At 42.2% G+C, this 18,272-nt stretch overlaps 1 protein-coding gene across 2 annotated transcripts; it reads left to right on the forward strand.

Moving 5' to 3' along the window:
• Positions 1–213: 213 nt before the first annotated feature.
• Positions 214–17,894, forward strand: LOC105466103 (serglycin). Of its 2 annotated transcripts, XM_011715039.3 has the most exons (3): positions 215–360; positions 9,252–9,390; positions 16,967–17,894. In XM_011715039.3, exons 1-3 carry the CDS (start codon positions 282–284, stop codon positions 17,208–17,210), a joined length of 462 nt encoding a protein of 153 aa, XP_011713341.1. In that variant the 5' UTR covers positions 215–281; the 3' UTR covers positions 17,211–17,894. The 2 variants fall into 2 exon arrangements, with proteins under 2 accessions (XP_024643781.1, XP_011713341.1); XM_024788013.2 differs by lacking the exon at positions 9,252–9,390 and having other exon boundaries at positions 214–360.
• The last annotated feature ends 378 nt before the right edge of the window (positions 17,895–18,272 follow it).

Raw genomic sequence — 18,272 nt, forward strand, 5'->3', positions numbered from 1 at the left:
GCAAGTGGCAAACAACAAAACTTTTGAAAAAGCAGGCCTGGGGGGAGTCCAGTACAGTTTCATAATGGGTATGAATAGTTATTTTACTGTGTTTCCCCCCCCCCCAACTTTCTTTCTGGGTTTTGATGTGGATCTCTTTCTATTTGTTCAGGAAATTGTGACGTGTGTTCTGGGCAGGGTTTGAGGTTTTGGAACCTTTTCTAAAAGGGACAGAGAGCACCCTGCTACATTTCCTAATCAAGAAGTTGGCGTGCAGCCGGGAGAGCTGGAGTGAGTTGGTCATGATGCAGAAGCTACTCAAATGCAGTCGGCTCGTCCTGGCTCTTGCCCTCATCCTGGTTCTGGAATCCTCAGTTCAAGGTAAGACTCAGGAGTCTTGTTCCCCAGCCATCTTCTCTGTAAGCCCCATAGTCCATACAAGTCATTAGATTCATTTTAAGGCATAGAATGTATAATAAATATTATGGGAAAGGAGGCAAAGAAGAAGGATTTGGGGTCACCGAACCCTTTAATATAAGTTCAGTTAAGTTTGGTACCAAGAAAAATTAAACTCGGTGGCCTGTGCCTTCTTGTAAACTCTTACAATGATTGAAATGTGCTATTTTGGGATGAAAATGTGAGGTTTATACATTTTAAAAAGCTCAAGGAATCCAGAAAATGACTCCTGTGTGTGTTGCATGGAGGAGATGGCACCTTTGAGTGTTTGGGGGTTTCTGCCTACCCCTCAGTGTCTACATCAGCCCCAAGTTCTAGTGCGCTGTGACGGTGTCATCGTTATTTTAATACTGGGAGATGTTATATTCCAATTGGGGTGAATCTGACTGTGTGTATTTTTTTTTCTTCTTTTTTTTTTTAAAGATAAATTTGGTTCTTACTGAAAACTCAATTATGGTTAGACATAGTTAATGTAAACCCTCTCAGATTTTAGAGAGAAGGCCAAATAATTTGGTATTTATACTGTTGCTCAGAGAAACATCATATTCGGAAATATCTTCCTACGTTTATCTATCATTTAGTGTTGTTTAGTCAGACTCTGAAACAACTTAAAACCTCTAATGACTGAGACAATGAAAATGATAGGCTTGTAAGAAAAATACCATTTGTTCTTCTTTGGTAAATAAGGAATCATGTCTAAATAAGACAGAGATCATGGCTCGATAGAGAGATGGCTGAGCTTATAGTCGAAAAACATTAGGTTAGGCCAAATGGTAAGGGAAATGTTGAGTCACAATGACACACATTTTCTAGATTTGTTTCGTCAAAGCGACTTTTGGTTGTCATGATCTTGCTTCCGGTGGAGATGAAATCTTACAGATGATCGCAGAGACATTCATTTTATGTTAGAAATTTATAAAATAATTTTCTTCTAGTTATGCTAATACTGAAAAAAGAGGAAGTAATGTTTCTGGAACTTTATTAATCTATGTATTTTAAAAATATAAAACGTTGTCAGTTTTAGGGAACAGGCTTCCCTGGGATATTTTGGGGAATATCTTCAGCTTGATGAAGTAATTCCCAAATAACCATGTGGTCTGACAAGATCGAGAGTAATGAGTTCCATACTTTAGTACAGTCTTGAGTGGCTAGATGGTGCTGAGCATACCCTAACCAGAGATACGTATGTCTTTATGTTTTCAAAATTTCCCAGAAACGTGAATTTCCCACTAAGATTCATTAAGGAAAACTAGAATGAAAACAAAAACTTTCCTTGCACAGTATTTATTAGAAAGAAATGAAGAAGACCGGGCGTGATGGCTCACACCTGTAATCCCAGCACTTTGGGAGGCCAAGGCAGGCGGATCATGAGGTCAGGAGTTCGAAACCACCCTGGCCAACACAGTGAAACCCCATCTCTACTAAAATTACAAAAAAAATTAGCCTGGTGTGGTGGCATGCACCTGTCATCCCAGCTACTTAGGAGGCTGAGGCTCAATTGCTTGAACCTGGGAGGCAGAGGTTGCAGTGAGCTGAGATCACACCACTGTACTCCAGCCCGGGTGACAGTGCAAGACTCTGTCAGAAAGAAAGAAAGAGAGGAAGAGAGAAAGAGAGAGAAAGGAAAGAAAGAAAGGGAAAGAAAGAAAGAAAATAATTCATTATGAAATTGTATAGAATACTAGCATTTATACCATGACCTCATAGGTTTAGCTCTTTGTTAGAAAAGGAAACCATAGAAAGAGACAAGGGAGAAACTGACAAACTAGGGTGTTTCTGAAAAAAGGCTCTTGGTATCGGGCTCAAGGGCCTGTGCCCACATCTGAGCGTGCAGGGAAATAGATGTCCCTGACTGGCTGCACGTGTGAGTGACTGCAGCACGAGGCTGTGATGTGAAGAGTCGTGACACCATTTCCTCATACCTCCACGCAATGCCAGATATTATTCGACAACATTCTTTCTGTCTTGTAAAAAGTGTTTATCTAGCCCCTTGGTTTAGCTGATCAAATCAGCTAGGCTTTTGGCTTGCTTTTACTGAGCATATTCAAAACCATTTCAGGTTACTATAATGGTTTGCTCAGGTTGCCATAACAAAGTACCACGGACTGAGTAGCTTAAACAACAGAAGTTTATTTCCTCACAGTTCTGAAAATGGGAGTCCAAGATCAAGGTGCTGGCAGGGTCGGTCGCATTCTGAGGACTCTCTCCTTGGCTTATAGATGGCACCTTCTCCCTTGTCTGCACATGGTCTTTCCTCCATGCATCCGTGTCTTAATACCATCTTCTTAGAAGGTTACCAGACATTGGATCAAGGCCACCCTAATGGCCTCATCTTAACTAACTGTATCTGCAGTGACCCTATTTCTGAACAATTTCACATTGTGGGATTCTGTGGGTTAGAACTTCAACATATGAATTTGATGGTGGTATATTTTTACTATTAGTCAAACCCAAGTAAAGATGTGGCGTAAGATTGTGTCTACCGAGCACAAAGAAATGGAAATTTGGGGATGTGTGGGTAACGCTGGAGAGCACAGATGACTAATCTATCTCCAGGGGATTTGATGAGGCCTGTGAATCCTACACTCTTATTGCCTCTCTTTTCCAATATACCCATAAAGGAAAAAAAAATGGAATATCCACGAACAGGTGCAGCCAAGGGGGCCAGGCCCCCATGTGTCCACTGTATACTGTCTCCTAGCTCACAGGAACGATATTGATCCACTCATTGTGCTGCTGTTTGTAAAGTGATTTCACATCCATTCTCTGGTAATTATCAACACATTCCCTGTGAGGAGGAATTAGCATTAGTTATAGAGGAGAAAACTGGATCTGACATTTCTCATCTCATTTGCTCTATACAGCAACCTCTTGCAAAAAATTTGTGAGTCATGCCCAAGACCCATTACAACTAATTAACAACTGAACTGGTCGTCTAATTTCAAGGTCAGAATTAACTTTCTACTGCAGCTCATGGATTAGAGGTTTTCTTTATTTAAACAAACAAACAAAAAATCCTTTGACTGTAGCCCTTGCTATAATATTTCCCACTGAACTGAGGGAGAAATTGAAAGTAAACTTAGGAGCTTTTTATAGCTTGTCAAACCGTGCAAGAGTTGGGGAAGCTTATCCGTCCTGTGGAATTGATAGACCAGGAGGAAGTCACTCCGGCTTAGATAATGCTACCATTCTGAATGAATCAAATGGTCTTCTTTTCCCCTTCATGGTAGTTGCTGCTTAAGTTTCTCTAACATGCCTGCAGTAAGTTTCCATTAAGAATAGGAAATTAGGCCCGGTGCAATGGCTCACGTCTATAGTCTTAGCACTTTGGGAGAACGAGGAAGGTGGATTACTTGAGGTCAGGAGTTAAAGACCAGCCTGGCCAACATGGTGAAACCCCCGTCTCTACTAAAAATACAAAAATTAGCTGGACATGGTGGTATGCACCTGTAATCCCAGCTACTCAAGAGGCTGAGGCAGGAGAACCACTTGAACCTGGGAGGTGGAGGTTGCAGTGAGCCAAGATCATGTCACTGCACTCCAGCCTGGGCGATAGACTGAGACTCCGTCTCAAAAAACAAAAAAAAAATTAGTACATTGTGATTGTGTTGGGGGAAAAGTTAGTGCCATAATATAAAAAGGTATGGACTATTGGAGAAAGTTGTTTGCTTTGGTAACATTTACTCATAGAAAGTATGAGGATTCAGGGTGGTGGGGGAGGTGGGCAGTGAAGGATAGGATTCAAATAAAAACCATTCTTTCCCTTGGAATCCACCTCACAATTAACCAACAAATCCCATCAGTGGGCCTTTTAGGAAGATAACATTTCTGTCCATGAGCATACCCACTGTAATCACAAGACATTTATCTCAAGCAAGATAGAGTCAAGATACTCTCACAACCACAGGGGCTGGAACTGCAAATTTTCACATCCTGCCAACGCCCTTGAATAACTATGTCAAGAATTTAGTGTGTGTAACTTGTTCTTTATTTTAAAGTACATTTAACATCATCGGCCCCGAATTAGATAGACTTTTGGAGTGGGAATCCTTCTACTTTTGATTTATTTATAAAATTTTAAAATAGCTTTGTTGAGATGGTGTTCACATACCATACAATTCACCCATTAAAAATGTTTGATTCAATGATTAGGCCAGGTGTGGTGGCTGATGCTTGTAATTCCAGCACTTTGGGAGGCCAAGGCAGGTGGATCACTTGAGGTCAGGAGTTTGAGACCAGTCTGGCCAACATGGCGAGAACTTGTCTCTACTAAAAATACAAAAATTAACTGGGCGTGGTGGCGTGCACCTGTAATTCCAGCTACTTGCGAGACTGAGGCAGGAGAATCACTTGAACCTGGGAGGCGGAGGTTGCAGTTAGCTGAGATTGCATCACTGCGCTCCAGCCTGGATGATGGAGTAAGACTGTCTCAAAAAAAAAAAAAAAAGTGTTCAATTCAGTGTTGTTTAGTATGTTCAGAGTCATGCAGCCATCACTATAATTGCTTTTAGAACATTTTCATCACCCCCAAGAAGAAAGACTTCATTACGATTTTTAATTAGCTGAGATTCTGAACTCTGGGGGAATTTTGTATTCTAGAAATATTTTTTACTAATTTGCTACAGTTGCATTTGTCATGCTGGTGAAAAGATTGGTCTTTCACCTGGATGCTTTCTCATTAAGCATTATTTTTCTGTTTAGCTTCCTATGTAAGCAATTTTCTCAGCTTGATATTCAGTGTGTCAGTGGCTTGCAGAAGGACTGCCTAGGCCTGCTCTGTCCAGTATGGTAGCCACAAGTCACTTGTGGCTACTGAACACTTGAAATGTGGTGAGGCCAAATTGGGACATGCTGTGAATGCAAAATATACACGATTTGGAAGCCTTAGTAAGAAGAAAAGAATGCAAAATATCCCATTAATAACTTTTATATTGATGATATGTTAAAGGACAATATTTGAATATATTTTTAGGTTAAACAAAATGTATTACAATTAATTTCACCTGTTACTTTTTACTTTTAAAAATATGGCCGCTAGAACATTGAAAACTCTATGCGGTTTGCTTTGTTTCTATTGGACAGAGCTGGTCTAGACAGCATAAGGTGTGAAGACACCGCCCTCTGCTGGAGAGGATGCTGGATTTTTATTTCACCTACAGGAAGAGACGTATAAGTAGCAATTAGATGCCAAACTAATGCTACCTCAGGAAAGAATCAAAAGGAAAGAAAGAGGGGAACTAGGCCAGGCGTGGAGGCTCACGCCTGTAATCCCAGCACTTTGGGAGGCTGAGGCAAGCGGATCACGAAGTCAGGAGATCGAGACCATCCTGGCTAACTCCGTCTCTACTAAAAATGCAAAAAATTAGCTGGGCATGGTGACACGCGCCTGTAATCCCAGCTACTCGGGAGCCTGAGGCAGAAGAATAGCTTGAACTCAGGTGGCGGAAGTTGCAGTGAGCTGAAATGTGCCACGGCACTCCAGCCTGGGCAACAGAGCCAGACTCTATCTCAAAATAAAAAGAAATTAAAAAAAAAAAAGAAAGAAAGAAAAAGAAAGAAAGAAAGAAAGTCCATAAATTGAGAATCCTAGAGATACTAAATGGTAGAATAGGAATTTGAATTTAAATTTATAAGATGTTCACTATCAGAGATTATAGGCCAATGTGGTCCTCCTTCTCATGAGAGAAACTAGCAGTGAAGAGCTCTGACTACGTGCTAGGTACTACTCTAAGAACCTAACATTTGTATCTCATTATTAGCTCTATTACTGCTCCATCCTACAGATGAGAAAATTGAGGCACAGGGAGTTTAAGTTGGCCAAGATCACACAGCCAGTAAGGGGCAGACATTGAAAAGTAATTTTGCCTGCCTTATTCCCAGCCTCCAGGCAGTGGCAGAGCTAACTCATTTTGGACAAACAGCTCTCCCAGACCAGACATTGTAAGCTATACTCAGGAATCACAGGAAAGATTATGATAGAATAATATATAGTTACAAAGAAAAGAAAGAAAATCCAATGGGAGAATATTTACTGTTTTCTATATTAAAGTGTTTAATGTTTATGTTTTTAGAGGAATATAGTTTATTATAGCAATTTAGAAAACAAAATGAGAAAAAAAAAAAACAAAGATTCTGCCACCAGTTATTTTTGTGTATTTCCTTCCATTTCCCCCCCATGTCTGTTTATATAATTGAAACTTTTATTCACACAAAGTGGTATTCTGATTTTCTCAGTTATTTTTATTTATTTTTAATTTTGTAAATTTTTTCTTGTGAGACAGTCTGCTCTGTCACCCAGGCTTGGGTGCAGTCGTGCAATCTTGGCTCACTGTGACCTCCCAGGCTTAAGCAATCCTCTTAAGCAGCTGGGACTATAGGTGCATGCTACCACATCCAGCTAATTTTTAAAATCTTTTTTTTTTTTTTTTTTTTTTTGGCAGAGATGGGAGTCTACCTATGTTGCCCAGCCTGGTATTGAACTCCTCGGCTCAAGTGATCCTCCCACCTCAGTCTCCCAAAGTGCTGGGACTTCAGGCGTGAGCTATCATACCCAGCCTAATTTTTACTTTTATTTGATTTAAAAAAAAAAAAAAAAAAAAGGTATTGCCCTACCCGCCTCTCACCCTCTCACTCATTTTTAAGTATAGATTTTTCTACAATGCCACATCATCTTTTCCATAAAAAGTACTTTTGACTGGGCGTGGTGGCTCATGCCTGTAATCCCAGCACTTTGGGAGACCGAGGTGGGTGGATCACCTGAGGTCAGAAGTTCGAGACCAGCCTGGCCAACATGATGAAACCGTGTCCCTACTAAAACTACAAAAGTTAGCCGGGTGTGATTGTGGGCACCTGTCATCCCAGCTACTCAGGAGGCTAAGGCGGGAGAATCGCTTGAACCTGGGAGGCAGAGGTTGCAGTGAGCCGAGATTGCACCACTGCACTCGAGCCTGGGTAACAGAGCGAGACTCCATTAAAAAAAAAAAAAAAAAAAAAAAAAAAAAAAAAAAAAAAAGGACTTTTCTTCATTTGGTTAGTATTCTCTTATGAGTTGATGCCTTGTAATTTATCTGAGTGTTTTCCATTATTTTGTGGTGAGCTTTAAAACCACCCTTCCTGCCTTTCAAGAATCCTAGACATGCCCCTTCTTGCTAGGTAATTATTAGTTGCACTTATTAGAATAAAGTGTATGCTTGGAGTGGGGAGGAGATGAACTTTTTGAAGGGTGGTGAAGTATTTCTCGCCACCAGGCCTTTGTCTTTGCTAAATTGAGGAAGGAAGATTTTATTTCATTAGCTAATAAAGAACCTCCTATATAGGCCAGGCACAGCGGCTCACGCCTGTAATCCTTGCACTTTCAGAGGCTGAGGTGGGTGGATTGCCTGAGCTCAGGAGTTCGAGGCCAACTTGGGCAACATGGTGAAACCCCATCTCTACTAAAAATACAAAAAATTAGCTGGGCGTGGTGGTGAGCACCTGTAATCCCAGTTACTTCAGAGGGTGAAGCAGAAAAATTGCTTGAACTCGGGAGGCGGAGGCTGCCATGACCCGAGATTGTGCCACTGCACTCCAGCCTGGGCAACAGAGAAAGACTCTCTCTCAATAAAATAAAACAAAATAAGATAAATAAATAAATAAATAAATAAATCTCCTATATAACCTTATAACATCAGATTTGGAACCTTTTCCGTAGAAATGAAATTCAGAAGAAGCTGAGACTCAGATATTCCAAGCTGCCTGGGCCTCTGTGGATAGAGGAAACTTGTTCTTGTGAAATCTGAGTGCAAAGACACAGGACAAATTGTTATCTACTTTTCATTCCTAAGGATCCTGTATGGCCCTAAAACACAAGAACTAGAATTCTGTAATACCACGGGTACCACACTGTGTGTTCCTTCCCCTTTCTGAACCTGATTTGACTCGTCTCTATGAAAAGATGCGGGCTTTGGGGTCAGATGTGGGTTGGAATCCTGGATTCTTTACTTAGAGCCTGTGTGGCTGCAATTTTCTTTTGTGTAAAATTGAGATAATAGTACAAAAGTAACAACAGTTAATATTATCAAGTGTTTACTGTGTGCCTGGCACTGTGTTAAATTCTTTACGTTTATTTTCTCGTTTAATTTTTGTGATAGATTTATGGCACTATTAGTATCTTCATATTACAGTAAGGGTTCAGAGAAGTTAAGGTTTCATAACGAGTCAGCAGAGCTGGGACTTCCCTCCAGGCAGCTGATTCCAAGGCCTATTCTAACTTTAAACTCTGCTACTTTTTGGAATGTAGTAAGAAGGACGATTTATATAAAACACTGGCACGTAGTAGGTGCTGCTGTTATATGAATGGGCGTAAAATCTGTCTACATTTTGCCTTTTACCAAATTTAGAATCTATTTAGTTAAAACCTTCTTAGGGCAGGCTGGGTGCAGTGGCTCATGCCTGTAATCTCAGCACTCTGGGAGGCCAAGGCAGGAGGATTGCTTGAGCCCAGGCATTTGAGACCAACCTGGGCACATAGTGAGACCCCATCTCTCCAAACAAAACAAAACAAAACAAAACAAAAACAAAAAACAAAACAAACCAAAACTAGTTGGGCATGGTGGTGCGCCTGTAGTCGCAGTTACTCAGGAGGCTGGGGTGGGAGAATGGCTTGAGCCCAGGAGTTGAAGTTTGCAGTGAGCTATGATCACAGTACTGCACTCCAGCTTGGGCAGCAGAGTGAGACCCTGTCTTGAAAAAAAGCAAAAATAAAAGCTTCTTAGGACAGAGTGATTAGAAGCTGTGTAGTAGATACTTAGTAACAATGTGGGTTCCTTGTTGGGCAGGTTATCCAGCCAGGTACCAATGGGTGCGCTGCAATCCAGACAGTAATTCTGCAAACTGCATTGAAGAAAAAGGACCAATGTTCGACCTACTTCCAAGTGAATCCAACAAGATCCCCCGGCTGAGGACTGACCTTTTTCCGTAAGTGGACTTTTCTCTATTTATTTATTTATTTATTTATTTATTTATTTATTTATTTATTTATTTTTGAGACAGAGTTTCACTTTTCTTGCCCAGGCTGGAGTGCAATGGTGCGATCTCAGCTCACTGCAACCTCCGCTTCCTAGGTTCAAGTGATTCTCCTGCTTCAGCCTCCCGAGCAGCTGGGATTTCAGGTGCCCGCCACCATGCCCAGCTGAATTTTTTTTTTTTTTTTGAGATGGAATCTCACTCTGTCGCCCAGGCTGGAGTGCAGTGGCTTATTCTCGGCTCACTGCAAGCTCCACCTCCTGGGTTCACGCCATTCTCCCGCCTCAGCCTCCAGAGTAGCTGGGACTACAGGAACCTGCCACCACTCTCAGCTAATTTTTTTGTATTTTTAGTAGAGATGGGGTTTCACCTTATTAGCCAGGATGGTCTCAATCTCCTGACCTAGTGATCTGCCTGCCTTGACCTCCCAAAATGCTGGGATTACAGGCGTAAGCCACCGCGCCCAGCCTAATTTTTTGTATTTTTAGTGGAGACGGGGTTTCATCATCTTGGCCAGGCTGGTCTCGAACTCCTGACCTCAGGTGATCCACTCGCCTCGGCCTCCCAAAGTATTGAGATAAGAAGCATGAGCCACCATGCCTGGCCTTTTCTCTAATTTTAAAGTGTCCGTAATTTCACAACCTCTTGGCACAGATGTGGGAGTGTTTTTCTTCAAGCTGTCCAGAGTGTTTTGATTCAAGCTCTTGCTTTGGTAGTTTGGCTCTTACTCTGCAGTACATAGTAAAACTGTACTGTATACACTGGCATATGACATGTGCGAGTATACATGATTCACCTGTTTTTGAAAGTTTTTTTGTGGATGGTAGACAGGAGCATTGAGGGCTTTTCATCAACAGGTATTGAAAATGATTGAACATTGTTTTATTTGTGTAAACAGAACACACTACATATTAAAATCCAATAATTAACTGAATGGATAAGCAAAATGTGATATAAGTATACAAAGGAATATTATTGGGTCATAAAAAGAATGAAGTACTGACACATGCTACAACATAGATAAACCTTGGAAACATAATGCAGAGTGAAGGAAGGCCAGACACAAAAAGCCACATATTGTATGATTCAATTTAGATGAAATGTCCAGAATAGAGGCAAATCCCTAGAGGCAGGAAGCAGATTAGTGGGTTCCAGGGGCTGGGGAAAGGGAGGAATAAGGAGTGACTGCTAATGGGTATGAGGTTTTTTCTTGGAGGAGGTGACTAAAGTGTTCTTCTGCCAGGGGTGGAGGCTCATGCCTGTAATCCCAGCACTTTGGGAGGCCAAGGCGGGAGAATTGTTTGAGCCCAGGAGTTTGAGACCAGCCTGGGCAACATAGTGAGACCCTATCTCTATTTCAAATACATTGTTTATATTAAAAAATGTTCTTCAATTAGATGGTAATTATTTTTAAAAATGGCCAGGTGCAGAGGCTCATGCCTATAATCCCAGCACCTTGGGAGGCTGAGGTGGGAGGATCCCTTGAGCCCAGGAGGTTTGGGACCAGCCTGGGCAATACAGCAAGACCCCGTCTCTACAAAAAATACAAAAATTAGCCAGGCATGGTGATGTGCACTTGTGGTCCCAGCTACTCGGGAGGCTGAGGTGGGAGAATCTCTTGAGCCTAGGTTGAGCCTGCAGTGAACCCTATTTATGCCATTGCACTCCAGCCTGGGCAACACAGTGAGACCCTGTCTCAAAAAAATAAAAATTAGGGAAAGGAAGAATAATTGGCCATGACTTGTAAAACAAAAATCAAATCTCTTCTTGATCAGATAAAACTTGCTTTAAACTTGCAAAAAAGACCTGATATAAATTCATGAGTAACAAAAATTGAATTATATTAGAAACCATTAATTCAATGAATACTAAAGCTATATAGGATGCAGCAAAATATATATACTAAGAAAAGGATTATCATAAAAGTTTTAATCTCCAGGCTCAAATCTAGAAAATCATTATCCTCAAAGCCAGGTGGTTCATTGTGCTCCAAACCAGGTACATTTCACATCACTTTGGGATCCTGGTGACTTCCTCTTTTTTTTTTTTGAGACAGGATCTTCTCTGTCACCCAGGATGGAGTGCAGTGGTGTGATCATAGCTCACTGCAGCCTCGAACTCCTCAAGTGATCTTCCTGCCTCAGCCTCCCTAGTAGCTGGGACCACAGGCACAGAGCACCATGCCCAGCTAATTAAAAAAAAATTTTTTTTTTGTAGAGATGGGGGTCTCTGTATGTTTCCTAGGCTGGTCATGTACTCCTAAGCTCAAGCAGTTCCCACCTCAGCATCCCAAAGTGCTGGAATTACAGGCATGAGCCACCATTCCCAGCGCTGGTGACTTTCTCCATCACTGGTATTCACTGCGTTAGTGATTACATCATTACAGTCTTCAATATGCAACTTTGTACTTTGTAGTCCTACTCCTGCATTCATACTTTAAGGTCTCAGCATTAAGTTTGAATGTAATATTACAGCATCCTCCATTATTTTTAGTCATTGGTTTCAATACTAATTCATTTAAATCTAAAATGTTAGGCTGCAGTGGCTCATGCCTGTAATCCCCCCAGTTTGGGAGACTGAGGTGGGAGGATCACTTGAGGCCAATAATTTGATACCAGCCTGGGCAACACGGCAAGACCCCATCTCTGTTTAAAAATTAGTGGCCAGGCACTATGGCTCACGCCTGTAATCCCAACACTTTGGGAGGCCAAGTCAGATTGCTTGAGGTCAGGAGTTGGAGACCAGCCTGGCCAACATGGCGGAAACCCATTTCTACTAAAAATACAAAAATTAGCTGGGCATGGTGGCACGCCTGTAATCCCAGCTATTAAGAGGCTGAGGCAGGCAGATTGGGAGGCCAAGGCAGGCAGATTGCAGGCAGATTGCTTTGAGACCAGCCTGGGTAACATGGAGAAACCCTGTCTCTACAGAAAAATACAAAAATTAGCCAAACATGGAGAAACTTCGTCTCTACAGAAAAATACAAAAACTAGCCAGGCATGCCTGTGGTCCCAGTGACTCGGGAGGCTGAGGTGGGAGGATTGCTTGATCCTGAGAGGTCAAGGCTGAAGTGAGCCGTGGTGTGGCACTGCACTCCAGCCAGGGTGACAGAGTAAAACCTTGTCTCAAAATAAATAAATACATTTAAAATGAATAAATACAATTAAAACTAAAATTAAAAAATAAAACAAAATGTTAAGAGAATAGCTCAAATTCTCCAAAAGAACGCTTGCACACCGTTCCTCCTCTGCTCAAATCTCTATTTTCCTTCCTCAAAGCCAGTAACTTTGCTTCTCACCCTGACCCTGTGCTTTCCTTCCCGTCATTGCGAAAGAATGGTCCTTGCTTCTGTGCCGATCCCAAGCCCTTTTGCCCTCGGATCCTCCTGTCCTCCCCTGGCCCTGCTCTGTACTAGCTGTGGGGTGGGAGGAGAACTGACCCCTGGGGTCTGCATTTCTCAGGCTCCCAGGGCTGTGGCTGACTTTGGCCGATGGGAGGCAAGGAAGAGAGATTGAGAGCTTGGGAGGAAGGGAGAGAGGCATGTTTCTTCTCCTTACTCCCTGCCTTGGGTGGCACCTTGGGCAGGACTGTGTTTCTCCCATGGCCTCAGCTCCCACCAGATGCCTCTAGTCCCCGGGCTCAGGAAATAGACAACCTCCTTCCACTATAGCTGTAGCCCAAAGAGGGCAGTATTTCTTTTCTTTTCTTCTTTCTTTCTTTCTCTTTTCTTTCTTTCTTCTTTCTTCTTTCTTCTTTCTTTCTTTCTTTCTTTCTTTCTTTCTTTCTTTCTTTCTTTCTTTCTCTCTTTCTTTCTTTCTTTCTTTCTTTCTTTCTTTCTTTCTTTCTTTCTTTCTTTCTTTCTTTCTCTCTCTCTCTCTTTCTTTCTCTCTCTCTCTTTCTTTCTTTCTTTCTTCTTTCTTTCTTTCTTTTCTTTCTTTTCCTTCTTTCCTTCTTTCTTTTTTTCAGAGTCTCACTCTTGTTACCCAGGCTGGAATGCAGTGGTGCGATCTTGGCTCACTGCCACCTCTGCCTCCCAGGTTCAAGCTATTCACCTGCCTCAGCCTCCTGAGTAGCTGGGATTACAGGCGTGCCACTATGCCCAGCTAATTTTGTATTTTTGGTAGAGATGGGATTTTGCCATGTTGACCAGGCTGGTCTTGAACTTCTGACGTCAATTGATCTGCCTGCCTCAGTCTCCCCAAGTGTTGGGATTACAGGCATGAGCCACTGCGCCCAGCAGAGGGAAATATTTTCTTGCTATTGCTAATCTCTGGGTCACCTCGCTATCCCCCATTTGGCTTTACTTCTCCTCCATCACCTGTATGAGGAATTCCCTCTGTGTTAAATATCTGGAGAAGTTTCCTGATTGGACCCTGGCTGTTGCAGCTTCCAAGGCCACCTCTTTTTATGGCCAGTATCCTTTTCCCATGCATCTTCTCCAGGACTTCCATTCTGCAGTTATCTCTCCGAACCCAGTGTCTTCTTCCCATCAGTATCTTAGTATACTTCTTCCCATCGGTATCTCAGTACTTTAGTATCTCCTATGTTCAGGCAACATCTCTCCTTTGACTCTGTGTCCTCTCCAGCAGTTGCCCTTCTCTGCACCTCTTCACAATAACATCTCCTGAAAGGGCCACCCATGCCTGCTCCCTCCTTTCCTCACCCCCTCTGCAGCTAGACTTCTGTTCCTACACTCCACCCTGGTTGACAAAGTCACTGATTACTTCTCTATTTTCAGCTTACTTGACCCTTAATTGCCTTCAAAAATGGCTGACTGTGCCATGCATGTAATCCCAGCACTTTGGGAGGCCAAGGCAGGAGGATCACTTGAGCTCAGGAGTTCAAGACGAGCCTGCCTGGGCAACACAGTGAGACCCTATCTACAAAAAATAGAAAAATTAGCCGGGCATGGTGACTCACGCCTGTGGTCCCAGCTACAAAGGAAGCTGAGGTGGGAGGACGGCTTGAGTTTGGGAGGGTGAGGCTGCAGTGAGCCATGATCATGCCACTGCACTCCAGCCCACACAACAGAAGAAGGCCCTTTCTTTTTTTTTTTTTTTTTTTTTTTTTTTTTTGAGACGGAGTCTCGCTCTGTCGCCCAGGCTGGAGTGCAGTGGCCGGATCTCAGCTCACTGCAAGCTCCACCTCCCGGGTTCGGGCCATTCTCCTGTCTCAGCCTCCTGAGTAGCTGGGACTATAGGCGCCCGCCACCTCGCCCGGCTAGTTTTTTGTATTTTTTAGTAGAGACGGGGTTTCACCGTGTTAGCCAGGATGGTCTCGATCTCCTGACCTAGTGATCCGCCCGTCTCGGCCTCCCAAAGTGCTGGGATTACAGGCTTGAGCCACCGCGCCCGGCCTAAGGCCCTTTCTTTTACAAGAAAAAAAAAAAATTGTTGACCCCTCCCTTGAAATGCTTTTGTCTTGGGGCTTACATGCCCTGCCTTATCCTGTTTCTTCCTACTTCTCTGGTTGTGCTTTTTCCTCTGCTCAATATTTAACATGTTGGTGTGACCCTGGCTGTGGCCTGGTCCCCCTTCTCTATCTACATGTTTTCTGTCGATGACCTCCATTGGTTCCAAGGGTTTAACTACCAAATCTGTGTTTCCAGCTCTGACACCCCAGGCTAAAGTAGCCACCTGGTCACTCCCTATTACATTAGTCAATTTCATTTATCTGTACCACCTACGATTTTCCTGATTCATTTATTCACTGATTGTCTGTCTTCGCCACTAAAATAAAAACTTCTTGAGCAGGAGCTTCATTGGTCTGCCTGTGTTCTATCCCAGGCCCTCAAAACAAAGACCAGATGTTCAACAAATATTTATTGAATGTGTACATGAATTAAAACTCTAATTGGTTATATGCTGGTGGTTTATTATTTTCATGGAGGAAATGACTTGTAAGCTGTGACACTCAGCTTTTGTCTCTGATCCTTCGTTATCCTATTCTGTCACCGAGGGCTGTCGTCATTGCTCGGACCATTTTGTGCTCTTTGAATTTCTAATCATCACAGTCAACCCAGAAGGCAGCCTTACCTTTCAGCACTCTTCAGCTGAATGAATGCAAGTTGGAGACAGGGTCATTTTTTGATAGGAAATTGAATGTTTATATGCTGGTATATATATAAAGCTTAGCTTCTTACAAAGAATTTCTCAAAAGTGAGCTTTGTTGAAGCACTGTAAATTATTAGAACTTTTATGGAAATTTTAATTTAGGAAAAAATGTCATCTGTCTGGGCTTAGTTGTTAGTTGTTCGTCCTTTCTTTTTTTTTTGGTGGAGGGTACGGAGTTTTGCTCTCGTAGCCCAGACTGGAGTGCAGTGGCACGATCTCGGCTCACTGCAACCTCCGCCTCCCAGGTTCAAGTGATTCTCCTGCTTCAGCCTCTTAAGTAGCTGGGATTACAGGCATGCACCACCATGCCCGGCTAATTTTTGTATTGTTAGTAGAAACGGGGTGTCACCATGTTGGCCAAGCTGGTCTCAAAACCCTGACCTCAGGTGATCCACCTGCCTCAGTCTCCCAAAGTGCTAGGATTACAGGCGTGAGCCACCGCACCTGGCAGTTTGTTCTCCCTTTAGAGAGAAAGAGGTCTTTTTTTGAGACGGTCTTGCTCTGTTGCCCAGGCTGGAGTGCAATGGCGCGATCTTGGCTCACTGCAACCTCTGCCTCCCTGGTTCAAGCGATTCTGTCACCACAGCCTTCTGAGTAGCTGGGATTACAAGCGTGTGCCACCACGCCTGGTTAATTTTTGTATTTTCAGTACAGACGGGGTTTCACCATGTTAGTCAGGCTGGTTTCGAGCTCCTGACCTCAATTGATCACCTACCTTGGCCTCCCAAAGTGCTTGGATTACAAACATGAGCCACCACACCCGGCCAAGAGGCCTTCTTTTTAAAATGATTTATTGGGCCGGGTGCAGTGGCTCACGCCTGTAATCCCAGGACTTTGGGAGGCTGAGGTGGGTGGTTCACAAGGTCAGGAGTTTAAGACCAGCCTGGCCAATATGGTGAAACCCCATCTCTACTAAAAATACAAAAATTAGCCGGGTGTGGTGGCGCACACCTGTAGTCCCAGCTACTTGGGAGGCTGAGGCAGGAGAATCACTTGAACCTGGGAGGCGGAGGTTGCAGTGAGCCGAGATGGCACCACTGCACTCCAGCCTGGGCAACAGAGCAAGACTCTGTCTCCAAAAATAAAAATTAAAAAAATAAAAATAAAAATGATTTCTTAAGTAAATTTCAAATATAGAATGTATATGCTAGTGATAACAAAATTAACACTGTTTATCTGCAATAGGTAGATGTGGAGTTGATCGGTGCAATAAGTATAGGCAAACACATAGGAACATTTGACCTGTTTTTTTGTTGGTTTTAAAACATTGAATAATTTGGAAGCTTTTAAATCTCTTAATTTAAGCAACTAGATCGCTCTATTTATCTCCTTATCTTTAAAAAAAACTGTTAAAATTATCTTTCCCACATATCAAACTCTACTGTTTTTTTTCCCATTTTTCTTTCATACTTCAGAAAGACAAGAATCCAGGACTTGAATCGTATCTTCCCACTTTCTGAGGACTATTCTGGATCAGGTTCCGGCTCCGGCTCTGGATCAGGATCTGGGAGTGGCTTCGTAACTGAAATGGAACAAGATTACCAACCAGTAGATGAAAGTGATGCTTTCCATGACAACCTTAGGTCTCTTGACAGGAATCTGCCCTCAGACAGCCAGGACTTGGGTCAACATGGATTAGAAGAGGATTTTATGATATAAAAGAGAATTTTCCCACCTTGACACCAGGCAATGTGTTTAGCATATTTTGCGTACCATGGTTAGATGATCAACCTTGGGACAAAGGATTTTATAGACATTTTTAAACATCTGAAAAAGAAGCTTAAGTTTTATTATCCTTTTTTTCTCATGAATTCTTAAAGGATTATGCTTTAATGCTGTTATCTATCTTATTGTTCTTGAAAATACATGCATTTTTTTGGTATCATATTCAGCCAACATCATTATGAAATTAATTAGATTCCCATGGCCATAAAATGGCTTTAAAGAATATATTTTTTTTAAAAAAATGGTTTGAGAAGCAAATTGGCAGGTAATATTTCGTACCTAAATTAAGAATCTGACTTGGATTGTGAATTACAGATATGCCCCTTTTCTTATAAAAACAAAACAAAAAAAATAGTGAAGCACAGTGAATTTGTAGAGTGGGGGTATTTGACATATTTTACAGTGTGGAGTGTACTATATACTATTACCTTTGAATGTGTTTGCAGAGCTAGTGGACATGTTTATCTACAAGTACAATTGCTGTTACATAACACCCCAAATAACTCCCAAATTAAAGCACAGTTGTGCTCTCAATACCTCATACTGCTTTACCTTTTTTTCCTGGATATCTGCGTATTTTCAAATGTTACTATATATTAAAGCAGAAATATAACCAAAGGTTAAGTTGTCTCGGATCTCTTGTTCTAAACCCAGGAAATAGTTATTTTTGGCCAGACGTTTCTCTAGAAGTCTTATCAACAAAACAACTTTAAACGTATTCTACAGTAAACACAAGTTTTGTAACTAGAATTAAATCATACTAACTAGCAGATGAAGAAAGCAATGATGCCTTAGCAAGAGGGTTATACCTCTCAAAGCACTTCCTCACCTGAAAGATAGTTCCATCTCTGTTCCCCTTAGTTCTGAAAAGCCTCCTTGCATTGCCGTCATGGATTCTGTGCTACACTGTCCAGATCCCAGCTTCAGAACTGAATACTTACTCAAATTAATCTCTGCTGGTGAGAGCCACCTTGCCCAAGGTCATGCTGTTTGCAG

The sequence above is a fragment of the Macaca nemestrina genome, chromosome 9, assembly GCF_043159975.1.
Source record: "Macaca nemestrina isolate mMacNem1 chromosome 9, mMacNem.hap1, whole genome shotgun sequence".
NCBI classification, from domain to species: Eukaryota; Metazoa; Chordata; class Mammalia; order Primates; family Cercopithecidae; genus Macaca; species Macaca nemestrina.

Coding starts and splice junctions, on each gene's coding strand:
- LOC105466103 (XM_011715039.3), top strand. CDS start 282: ATGATGCAGAAGCTACTCAAATGCAGTCGGCTCGTCCTGGCTCTTGCC. Junction 361..9,251: donor TCTGGAATCCTCAGTTCAAG/GTAAGACTCAGG, acceptor CTTGTTGGGCAG/GTTATCCAGCCAGGTACCAA. Junction 9,391..16,966: donor CTGAGGACTGACCTTTTTCC/GTAAGTGGACTT, acceptor TTCATACTTCAG/AAAGACAAGAATCCAGGACT.